A 12,576-nucleotide genomic window follows, 5' to 3' on the forward strand; every position below is an offset into this window, starting at 1 on the left:
ACTGAGCATATCGATGTTATTTTTCCCTAAGATTAGGCTATTACCAGACGCGAAGCCGAATGACTGACGCTATCCCACACATAACCTCCAGAGGGCTTTATTCTAGTGCAAAAAAAGTTCTTTTCCAATTCAGTTGTTTGGTACCTTTGAAACAACATCCAAACTCAAGAGAACAGAAGCACTCCCCCTAAATGCAATCCATAAAAACTAAGTTCTCTAAGTAGCTGAAGCAAAAGGGACTAATTCACAGGATTAAAGACACTACTGTGGATTCCCGGCTGCTTCAGGATAAATTAAAAAAAATCTGAGCCTGTCTCACAAACAGCTACTGAACATGGACCAGCTACATTTCTAGGCTGAAATGTTTTACCAACACATACCTAGCTCCTGGGTAAGCACACATGCTGAACAGCATACACCTGAAAAGCTGAGCAGCACCTAAGGTTTGCGTATAACGAAGGCAGCAGAATTAAGTTATCTGTAAGCTTCCTGGAACACATCAGAGGAAAAAAAACCAGGTGACAAATTAGCACATAAAAGGAACAGTAACACAGGACCTTATACCCTGAAGCAGAAGTGACACAGCATAGCTCTGAAAGATGGAAGGATGGAACACAGTTGGAACTGAGTGCAGCACAGTGAAAAGCAACAACAGGGATGTCATGTATGCAAGTGCAATGCAACAGGGCAGACTGCATGCAATGCTGAGAGCAAGATGATCACACCCCAAGGCCTATACTGAAAATCTTGGCTGAGTAGTAGCAGGTTAGTTGGATTTGTCTCAAATAGACATGAGTTTATGGACTAACCACTTAGAAGTTACTCTGCAGAAACTTAAAAGCAACACATTTGCCAAAGTAGAAATATTTGTTCTATGTTCCGTTGTAACAGAAAAGTCCTAGTCTCAGTTGTTTGCCTAGTACCTTTCTATACTGCATAGTATTGGGGTTCTTCACAATGTCTTCCCCACATTCCCCCACACCTAAATCTTACAGACTCGTACATTTCCTCCTCCAGTACAGATTCCAAAGAACATGGCTTCACATTACTCATTACTAACCTTTAAAACATTCAGAAGTAACACACATTCTCAAAAAACCTCTCTTATGAAAATAGTCTAGTACCATCAATTACTAATGGTCAAGTGGCACAGAGACGTAACTGCGTTAAGCTTTAAGTGGCTGACTCAAATTAGATGTATTAACCATTAAAGAAACCTAACAGTAAGTAGCCATGACTTGAAAGTGTTCCCAAGTAGCTTCATATGCAATTGTCTGTCAGGCCTATCATCAAGGTCAAAACCAGAAACCCTCAGAAGTTACTGTGCTACCTGGAAAGTCTTGTTTAAACCCCTTTTAGACATTATATAAAAGCCTTAAGTAAAGGGATCAAGTGATTCTAGTTAGACATGGAAGAATTTGGCTTGACATTAAGACCACTCTTCCTATATCCCCTTCAATAAAAAAGTTCCAAAGCAAATTGCGGCTGAAGCTACAATCAGGCATTACACAACAAAAACACTTAAGAACAACCAGAGACAGCGTAGTCAGAAAATGTGCCATGAGAAAAGCAGTCTGGGGAGGGCAGAGAGGGTTTACTCCAGGTAGCGAGCAGAATGAACTATCACTTTGCTGCCTTTTCTGGAAAAAAATACATCCTAGGAAGGCTGTCCCCTTAACACCCGAGTGTAGCTCCAACCTTATCCCAATGCCACTGCTTCCTCTTTTAAGTTTCCCCATCAGATCAAGCTACCAGATTTAATTTAAGAGTGCCTAGCAAACTGGATATCTAGTAGTATTGCTTACAGTTAGAGTACTCACTTGAGTTGAAAAGTTTAGTGTCTCCACTGAGCCTGACAGTGTCGTAACACCAACACGCAGAAATCCCATTTTAGAGATATAACCAGGTACAGTGACTTTAAAAAAAGGTCCTGTAGAGTAAACAAGACTGAAGGGCCCATCTAGCTATTCTAGCAGTTTTACTAGAGAACAGAACTTGGTAACCAGCTAACAGGCATCTACTAAACTAAACCGCTTCTGAGGAGTCTGCAAAAGGTCAACAACAGGCTTACCCATTATAACCAAGTTTTAAACTCACTCCAGTGGCCTGTACACAAATAAACAGCTTTTAAGGTCTCCTTAAGTTAAAGCACGGCGCTAACACATCTCCTAGCCTAGTATTGGTATCAGTCTTAGATCCATGGCTTTCAGGATTTTCCTGCATTTTGTTATCCATGGAACATCACTAGTAGGAAATGAAGAAGAAGAGTTGTAAGTAAATGCAATTCGATTTATTTTCCAACAACAACTCATACAAAAGCAAAAGAAACACTGACTGCTTTCAGCAGAAAATCTGTACAGCGTTATCATTTACAACAGTTTTACATTTAAAAATCAGAAAAACAGAAGAAACAAGCACTTTCCCTAGACATTGTTTTCTTGACTGTATTAACAAATGACTCCTGACTATTTACAAATTTCAAATTCAGGCTACTGCTTCTTAAAGCGTTATCGCCTAGGCTACACCATATTGAATTCCAATTTCTTGAAAGTATTTCATTTCCCAATTGTTTTTGAAACATTTTTGCAAATAAAGAAATTATTTTTCTAAAAGGTGAGGCAGTTAATCTTACAGTAAATTATTGCAGGAGTGAGTTTACTGGTAAAAATGAGCAGTATAGTTTAGTTACCACTCATATTACTTCAAGTCAGATCTTTGTAGAAGAGCCAGATGAAAAAGCAAGGTAACATATAGATGCTCAAAAATATCTCCCTTTGCTCTTGGTCTGCAGGTGGACAACTGAAATTTTGGACACAATGGCAGGGGTGGGGGAAGGGTATCAGTAAAATCTTGCTGAACTAATTTTAATTACTTGAAGACAGTACTGCCTTTGGCTAGTTTTATTATTAGAAGCTTTCATTAAAAAAATCTCATATACATAAATTAAAAGTTAAACAGAAGTCACACAACTTAATTGTATTTTTACATAAGTTTTGTTCAGAAATTATGTAGACCAACCACAACAGAGAACAGTCTTCAACTTTGCTTAAGCTTTCTTACTCTTAACAGTTTATGATTCAAGCTAACTTTTCAAATTTTAAAATAAACTTCCTCTAAAACAGCTTGCACAACACTATTTAACTCACAGTATCAAAATCTTTAAGTGGCTCACTTAAACACACTTCCAAGTCAAATTCACCTTCTGCTTGATAATCAACATGTCTGACTTTGGTGACAATGCCAGCACAGGTATCCTGGAATACAAAGCAGTTAATAATTAGCAGTTAAATACAGGTTTAGTTATGCTGTAATTCATTTCACTCCTGTAATTCATTTAGACCACCTGGTAACAGAGGCTTACAAACACTTTAAAGGCCATACAAAACCCAAGGCTAGTCTAAGATCAGAGAGTTAAATGAAGGCTTCTGCCCATTCAACCACATTCTAAGATTTCCTGCAAATGTTTTAAGGCTCTATCTATGCATACAGTGAAACATTATACAGATTCAATATTCACCAGAGAAACAAATCCAGTAACAAAGCCATTACTACATCTTTACTGAAGTTTACTGCTCAACTGTACTAAATGCTTTCTGGATATAAAAGGAGCCTACTTCAAAAAGCCTGAGTATGCCGAGAAAATTACATCTTATTTTAACATTAGAAATTGCAATCTAAAGTAGTATTTCCACTGTACATCACAGTCCATAACCAACATGCTTTGAACAGATACATTTTCTTTTGCAGGCTATGAAAAAATGAGACACTTGTCATTTGAGATGGTAACTTAAGTTCTAATTCTCTGGACTCAGACTACAGATGGATATTGGCTATAGCTGAGAAAATGTCTGAATTTGAAGATTGATCAGCTTTATGAACAGTCCCTAAACACAGCGGATTATGGAATTTTTCGTGTATTAAGGCTACTCTGGATGTAATTCTTTACAGACCAATTACTGACAACTATTTATGTAAATGACAGATATGCTTACATCATTATCTTGACAGCTCGTTTGAGATTCAGTAGAATTACTTCCAACAGATTCTGTCTCCATCTCACCAAGGTCAACAGGACTACTGTAAAATAATTAAAAAACAATACAGCTTAAAACAAATTTTTTTTTTTCAGTAGTAGGTGCAGTTCTGAAAATGATAGCCAAACAAGAGCAGAGACGTGCAGAGATTTTAGGGACAAACTGCAATGCAAACTGCAGAGACCAAACAGGTCAACTCAATACAACCAAAATGACAGCTTGCAGTATTCAATCTCGAGAATTTAATTTAGTCTTTGGCAAAGAAAAACACCCAACACTCAAACAATGCCCCAACACAAATGATGATGAATGTTATGAAAGAGCCAGGAAATTCTTTTTCCAAATAAGGTTTTCATCAACTTGTTTTGAAACCTAAGATTTAACACCTACTATACACAGAACTAGACCCCAGCATCTGAAGACAAGACTAGTATTTCTAGACCAATGTATACAGTAGGGTTCAGGCTGAAATACCAACTCCCATCTCATCTATTATAAGGAAGCTAAAAGTAAGCTTTTGCTTTTAGATCCCATTGCTCCATTTTGGTTTTAATATCAGCACCGTTATGGAAAACAACAGTAGTTTATTACCACAAAACTGTTTCCTGAGGAATAAATTTACATCTGTGTCCCCTTTATTCTGTAGTCCCAGTTTTATTTCAGATGTTCCCTGATTAGCTTTATTGCTTTCTATAGAGGAAAATAACTAGTCACATTATTCTACATCTTTTAGAGCAGAATACCATAGTAGCTTGGACTGTGAATAATGTGTGGCCACGCTTTTAATTTAATGGTATTTTGCAATGATTTTACAAGTACTTCTTTCCTCCTGTCTGCTCAAAAAGCATTTATACCACTTTTCTTGAACTAGCAAGTGAGGCTACAAAGGCAGGTTCTTGTACACTGTACTGGTCCAAGCTCAATATTCATGAGATCTGTCAACTAGTGAGAACCCTCCAGCACTGCTTGACCACAGATAAGTCTGCAGACTGCTCTGAAAGAATCAGCTTGCCTCAATGGTGTGGTATTTTCTTTTCTGATTTCACCAAGTGGATATACATTAAAAAAGTAAGGGATATATATATGTACACCCTTGCAAGGATACTGCGTAAGTTTAATCCCTCCAGCTAGGTCCAGAAAGCTCTTAGATATTTTGACCGAGGAGGAACTGAAATAGCACTAAAGTGTGGACAAGTAACTAATGAAAACATTCAGTAATCACTGACTTGTTTCAAAAAGGGCTATGCTGGTTTTTTTGTTTGGTTGGTTCTTTAACATCACATTTTATATATTAATTTCTATAAAGGTATCTTGAATACTGTGTACATACATTTCTTGCAGATCACATCCTTCTTCAGTAGGCGGATCCCAGGAATGCAATGCAACTTTCCATAGTTTAATTTGCTGGTCCCATGACCTACGGCTGTACTTCTTAAATTTATTTGGAGTTCTGGGATGAACTCCTGGTATACGATGGCATCTATTCAGATATTGGACACAAAAAAATCATTAGTGTTTTTCACATACTTAACATTTAGTTTTAAATGCTAAGACTGACTGCAGGCTACGCAGATTCATTACAACACAGCAAATTCTGGATTATATCATTTATGAGAAAAGACTACTACACAGTTCCAGCACTCAGTGAATGTCAGCTGTATGATAAAATTATTAGGTTTTCTGTCTTTGAGTCAAATGAAATAAAGTAAAATAAAATTTTAAAAAAGGCATATCAATCATAGGTCTGAAAACCTCATTTCAAACTTAGGAGCAACTGTAGTCTATTTTGTGTTTTATTTTACTAATTAGAAAGTTGACTGCAAAAAGCAGTTTCATTTCCTCTAGTTGATGAGCACAACAAAAAATACTTTCACTTCCATTTCTGCAGCATGGGAAAGCCTGAAGGGATATTCTTCATGTACTGACTAGTCAAACAAAAAAATCCACATTTCATTTGATTGTTAGTATGACTTATCAATTAAAAAATGTCTTGGAAAGTTTAATTTGTAGATGCCTCCTATTTGCATGTGTCTCAAATACCAAGTTCAGTATGTTAATATTCTTATAAAGAACAGGTATGGCTTACAATCGAACATTACTTTTCCAGAAACTCAAGCAGCTTACCTAGGAACTTCTTTAATGTATCTATCATAGGCGATTGTGTTTTTTCCGTAGTTTATCTGTTTTTGTCTTCTCATCAAAACCACTTCATCTGTCTCAAGTTCTACTGTCACAGTGGACTCTTTTGAATCAGAACTAAAGAAAAAACATCATCGATTTGGGACTACTAGAAAACAAGCACCGCTCAAACTCACGTGTAAAAGATTATAAACATGTTAAAACTTTTCAAATGAATGCTTTGAATGTTACTAAACTATGATGTTGGGGCTTAAAATGAACTACTTCAAAACAAGCATTTTCAGAAGCAATATGGTACGTGTGAAAATTCAGATCTGTTTCAGGATTTTCCTCAGCTAAGCTAGAAATTTATCCTACCTTCCAGAGGAGGACTTCCTTTCTCTTGTAAATTCATTTATCAGAAGTTTTCTTCTGTATCTGTAAGAGTTCAAATTAGTATTAAAAATACATATACACAGAGATAACATGTAAGGCTGCACTGTCATAGCTTACAGTTGATTCCACTTCTCAACTAAGCAGCAGTCTTAAAGACAACCCAGACACTGTAAAAGTCTTTCCACTATGGACTGGATGCTTCAGTTTCCCACTAAAAAGAAAAAAATAATCTGAGGACTTTCTTTTCCCAAGTCTTTTCCCTAAAAATCTTTTTATAGCAATGATATGCAAAAACAGTAATTAGTGAAATAACATGCCAAGTAATCGAATCCAAGAGATTCAGGAAAGGCTTCTTCCAAAAGGGAGATACTTAATGATACACATCAACTCTACAGAGAGTACGCTACGTTATTCCTGCAGGACTTAAGTCAAAGCTGACCTAAAAGCACCAGACAAGAAGCTAAGGCTGGTCTTATTTTACTGCAGTGGTGAAGTTGAAAATAAAAGTCAATACAGATTCTGCAAGACAACTACCGTTTCCCCTCGTTTCCCCACTTCATCTTAAACACCCATGAATACCTGGCAATTTCTTTGTTAACACTGGTCCTCATTTCATCTTCTTCCACTGCAGTTCCCCAGTCTGAACTCCGGGAAAGGGGTCCAGGGCCTTCTGGTGTTGTAAAACTAGAAAAAAACCCAACTCTACATTAAAATTGTATTTTTTTTTTTTAATTTCCCACCCCCAACTCAATAGCTATTTAATATATTAATTTATAGTATTCACAATGGCTGTAAAAATCTTGTGTTGAATTAAATTGTCATCATTATAAAGTTAAGCATCAGTTTAGAGTTCCACCTTGAAGCTGTCTGGTTTAGGTTTGGAGTTTTTTATTCTTAAAAAGTTTATGTAGATATCTATAGAAACATACCACTGCAGCATGTAACCTAGCCTACACTTTCAATAACTTTAAGCTGGTATCCTTCACAAAGCAGTATGTGAAATATCAGCTTCACTTATTTACTCATTTATTTTCATTCCACTGAACAATCTAACGAATATTTTTTCTTCATGATCGCAGACTCACTAGCTATGAGACAAAAGTTAGAACACAGAATTAAATTGTACAACTAATTAATTAAAATTACACAATAGCACCAAGAGTTTCTGCATGTGAAAATATACTTAGTAGAGAAGGCAAAGGCACAAGAAAAGCCATCTATTTTTAGCTAGCAAACCAAAATTTGTTACGACTTTGCAAACCGGTATTTAACAACTTTATTGCAGCCCATTAGCATCACAAGCAGATTCAGACTGTTGCAGGGGAATAAACTTATATCCCTTCCCAGCATCAACAATAGCTTGCATTCAGATTATTAAGTATGCTTTCCAGTTTTTCCCCTTGATGATCAATTTTCCTAAAGTACAAACTCAAAACTGTATCCTACAGACCAGAGCTTTTTCAGTAGACCTGGAAAAGCTCTGGAGACTTACCAGGACTCTGTGTAAATAAGTGCCTTGAAGTCAGGGAATTAGATGCATCTGTGCTAAAACCAGTTCCAACTGCCTCCCTGCTCCCAGCTCAGCAAGTGGCTCGCACTACACTTTTAAGCTTTTAGTAACTTCAAACTAAAAGTTCTTTTTAGATTAAATCCAGTTATGGCCTCAGAAAAATTAAAAATCCATAGCAAACAGTACAGGTGCCTCTCCAAATATCTGTTCAAACTCCAAGGATTTTTAACATTTGTGTATATTGATTTCTAACTTTGAAGAAAATGCAGGTCACGTTCAGTTACAGCTCTCCCATGGCAGAGAACAGTGCAATCCCAGAAGTACTCTGTTAGTCTCACCATCTGAGCTTTGTCCTCAAAAATGTGTCATACTTTTTCATATTTGTTTGATTCTGAACCTGTGCTGCGTATACAGAGAATTAGGGAGAACATGGAAGGGTCTACAGCTTTTTCTCTTGATTAATTTGCTCTGGTGTCAGACATACTAGGCTTAGCCATCTTTCTAAAGCCTCTCATCCCCACATGCTATTTCATGCTCAGTAAGAAGCTCTGGTGCTGTGCTAGGACTGCAAATGGTGCTCAAACTCTGCCAGAGGGGCAGAAAAACGAGGCCATAACCGCCCTGCCTCCATCTCGATCCCCTTCCCATTTTAAAATTTTATTTTGACAATGTTGAATTAGCATAAATAAGAAGTAGTTTTAGTGCAGGAAGAGAACAACTTCAATCAGCCGAATCCAAACTAAACCAAAAAGTATGCCTGTTCAGTTCAACAATGGAAGACACAAAAAAGCACTGCTTATTTTGGTTGAAACTGATGAAGGACACAGGTCCTGAAATGAATTTCATTTACACCAGATACTGTAATTTGAGCCATTAACCAGTGCCTTCCCTGCTTATTCTCAGCAAAGAAAAATGGGGAGTTACAGGGCATAACCCATCTTTTTTAGATTAGAAATCTATCTAGATTCAATCAATTGGGCTGCAGGCCACAACTCCCATGCACTAATAAAAGGGACTAAAAGCACCATGGCATAAACAGCTCAGACATGAAAACTGAGATAAAATAAGATACTTTCACTAAACTGAAGTTTACTTGTGCTGGGAAATGGTAAGGAAGGCAGTGAGCAGCAGTATGAAGAGTGAGTGACCTCAGAAGTGGACCCCACCACACATGTGCCAACATACTTAGACAAAACTTCCCAAGATGGTCTGTACTGCTTCCAGAAACATGAAGGCACCTGACTTTTAAGACTTGACTTTTTAATTTGTTGTCTTGTTTAATTTTAATGCAACAGTACGTACAACCTACATCCACAAACATAGTTAGTTTGTGCAGTTATTGCATCATGGTAAACAGCAATAAAAAAAGCGTGAAATAGAACCGAAAATTATGAAGAATATAACTAAAGACATAAGAATGAAAAATGTTCGTTCTTAAGAAGTGACTCCAAGATAAGCACACTGCACTAGGTTCTTTTCCCCTCCTTTAAGACCAGCTGTTCATGATGAGTGATCTACAAACAGACAGGGCTTGAAAAACAGAGTACAACAGTCAATTCAACAGCTCCTGATACACAAAACGGCAGAGAGTAGTTTCTTTTGCAAGCGGTAGCTACCTGTCCAGTCTGCTGTCAGGTCTGTACTTTTCTTCCTCAAAAACGGATGAATCGGGCTCATTCTGCTTTCTCCGCTTCCCATCCGCACCACGTTTCCTTCCTTGGGACCAGCGAGGCGGAGGCTGAGGGCTGGCAGCAGAAAAGCGAAGACGACGTGAGCATGCCAGGTGGCTTTATTTTACTAACCTCTGGGAAACCTCATCGCATGCAGGCACCGTAGTTTATTTACTAATTTTACCTCACCCAGCCAAGCTCAGCGACACAACTGGGGCCTGGAGAGCCCCTCAGAAGGAGGCTCTCCCACCCCAGGCAACCGGGCCGCTGCGGACAGCGGCGGCCCGGCCTCGCTTTCCCTGAGGGACCCGCACCTCGGCGAGGGGCGGCCGAACATGGCGGACGCCGGCCGGCGGCCACGCAACCGCCCATGCCTCACGCAGGTGAGCGCGGGCCGCCGTTCCCGCCCCCCTCGGCGCCGGGCCCGCCCGGGGGACGGGGAGCGAGGGCCGCTCGCCGCCGCCCGCTGCTCCGCGCCCGGGGGAGGGGGGGGGGGGGCAGAAGGGCAAGGGGTGAGCAATGGTACCGCCGCCCCACCTGCTCTCGGTGCCGCCGTGCGGGCTCCTCTGGCGGAAGGACATGACACGGAGTGTCCTTAGGAAGGCTGGAGGGAGAACCGGGCGGCGAGGGACCGGCGCAGGCTGCGGGCGAGCGGCACGGGAGAGAAGAGCAGCCTGTCTACCCGCTCAGCCCCTTCGCATCTCCCGCCAGCGCGGACTGACGCCGCCCGCCCCGCCTGCCCGCGGGGCGCCTGCGCCGGCCGCTCCATGAGGACAGGTGCGCGGGGCGGACGAGGGGGAGAAGAGGGAAAGCGCAGCGGCCAGCCCCCGCCCCCTCCCCGCCCAGCCGAGCCGGCCGCTGGGCGCGAAGCAAACCCGCTCCCACGCCGCGGCCCGCGCGTCTCTGAGGGCGCCTACCACCCTACACCCCCCCGCCTAGGGTAATGGTTTAGCCCGCGCCCTGCGGCCCGCCCCGGCCCCGCCCCGGGGCGTGTTGGCGGGAGAATCAAGCGCAGCGGCGCGCGGTTTTGGCGCGCGCTTGCTGCGGGGCGGGGCCGGGGTGAACGGCGGGACCCCCACCGCGACCACCCGCCCCGCTAAACGACAAAAACAGCCCAAACAAAAGGAAAAAGAGAGTGTCCCGTGGTTTAAAGGTGAAGGGTCGCAGTCATCGGCTCTGTAATCCATGGAGAGCGCATGGCATTGCAACCCAATATAAATGGCAAATTTATATTCCATAACGTGACATATGAAATATTTTTTAATCAATATTGATTAAGGTTGGATAATGGCACAACATTGCGATGCTTTAGGAAGTGGAGTTTCCAGGTGTTTTTAGTGGCAGACACAGAATGAGATCCTGTTATCTGTGGGATCTGGTACATACGGACATTGTGCAACAGTCACTTGGGAACAACCTGGAGAAGGCCTACGGCAGAACACAAGCACAGCTGTCAGTAAAAACGCCTTTGCAGCCCTTGTGGACTGAAGGCTGCTGGAACACTTCACAGAGAGATGCACACAAACCGGGCAGCATTTTCCTCTTCTGGCCTTAGGGTCACAGAATCATTCAGGTTGGAAAAGGCCTGTAAGATCATCAAGTCCACCCATTAATCCAGCACTGCCAAGCCCACCACTACACCACGTCCCTAAGCGCCACATCTACACAGCTTTTAAATACCCCCAGGGATGGGGATGGTGTCTCCACCACGTCCCTGGGAAGCCTGTCCCAATGCTCAGTCTGTTTTCAGTATACCACAACAATCCCCATCACGACACCCCAACTGACCTTTAAAGTTACAAAAAGGTGCCGCCTACTGCTGCAGTTCACAGGAGCAACACGCGAGAGAAGAAAGCATGCAGTGGGGACAGTCATCCTTTCTTCCCCCACTCTAACAATAACTAGCCCATTTCATTAAATCCCTTTCTCCGCAGCACACTCAGGTAATACTCATTCATCCTAATTTTTCTGGTCATAATTTTTCTGCTGTCAAAAGATAAGTTCTCAAGAATTACAGGCTAAGAGCTACTGTCACCTATGGCCATATTAGCTCTAACTTGCCATATAAGCTGGCACAATTTTGCATTAATTCTAATAACATGGTTTCTACTAGCCACGTCATGAACCCAATCATCTGTTGCACTGGCCCAGCTTGCCTCTTCATAGTATTTGGTTACTGCATGCAGCATACAATTAACTTATCACCATCCGTGTTCGCTGCCTTTTTAAAAAAAAAAAAAAAATTTAAAAATTACCACTGTACAACTATGATAACAAAAGTTAAAAAAAATCCCCAAAACCAAAAAAAACCACAACAAACCAAAACCAGCGCAGTATTACAGTCATGGTAACAGGATACAGAAAACAGGATTTTAAACTTAGTTTTAGCAAGCTTTCTTCAGGATCATACATGGTTTGCTTGTCTACATTTTTGCTACATGCTTTCTCTCGCGAGTAGCAGAAAGCCAGCAAACCTGGGCTCTGGTTACTTGTCAGAAACGCAGTTATAGGCTCATACTGAATCTAGCTCATAAATGCATGGATTCAGTCTAATCTGAAATCTAGCTCTGAAAACAATACAAAAATTCTGCAGGTTTCACCAGTAAAGCTTTCTAGTGCTGATATGGCCGTAGTCCAAAATACTTCTGATGATATTTAGGGATACGAGACTACTTTAAAAAGTGCAATCAAGATTTCTTGCTGTTTTAACTTGCTTATTTGTTTAGCAAGGTTGCAACAACCAGTGCAGTTCTCAATCTCTGCCCTCTCACTCTAAGACTTGAAGAGCAGCAATGGAAAATTTAATAGTCAACTGAGCACGTGCAAAGCAGCCCTGGAGTAGGTGTTT

At 40.9% G+C, this 12,576-nt stretch overlaps 1 protein-coding gene across 1 annotated transcript; it reads right to left on the reverse strand.

The window, feature by feature from the left end:
• Positions 1-2,268: 2,268 nt before the first annotated feature.
• Positions 2,269-10,459, reverse strand: SLBP (stem-loop binding protein). Its single transcript, XM_055797606.1, has 8 exons — positions 10,266-10,459; positions 9,675-9,803; positions 7,128-7,232; positions 6,531-6,590; positions 6,159-6,290; positions 5,365-5,514; positions 3,993-4,077; positions 2,269-3,254 (listed from the first exon to the last, which is right to left on the reverse strand). The coding sequence occupies exons 1-8, from the start codon at positions 10,307-10,309 to the stop codon at positions 3,138-3,140; spliced, it is 822 nt and encodes a 273-aa protein (XP_055653581.1). The 5' UTR covers positions 10,310-10,459; the 3' UTR covers positions 2,269-3,137.
• Positions 10,460-12,576: the final 2,117 nt, after the last annotated feature.

The sequence above is a fragment of the Falco peregrinus genome, chromosome 2 (genome assembly GCF_023634155.1).
Source record: "Falco peregrinus isolate bFalPer1 chromosome 2, bFalPer1.pri, whole genome shotgun sequence".
In the NCBI taxonomy this organism is placed as follows: Eukaryota; Metazoa; Chordata; class Aves; order Falconiformes; family Falconidae; genus Falco; species Falco peregrinus.

Bases quoted from the DNA above. Each gene is read 5' to 3' on its own strand.
- SLBP (XM_055797606.1), bottom strand. From the start codon at position 10,309: ATGTCCTTCCGCCAGAGGAGCCCGCACGGCGGCACCGAGAGCAG. The intron at 6,591-7,127 runs GTATTCATGGGT...GAACTCTTACAG, and splicing joins GTTAACAAAGAAATTGCCAG to ATACAGAAGAAAACTTCTGA. The intron at 5,515-6,158 runs GTAAGCTGCTTG...ATATCTGAATAG, and splicing joins TACATTAAAGAAGTTCCTAG to ATGCCATCGTATACCAGGAG.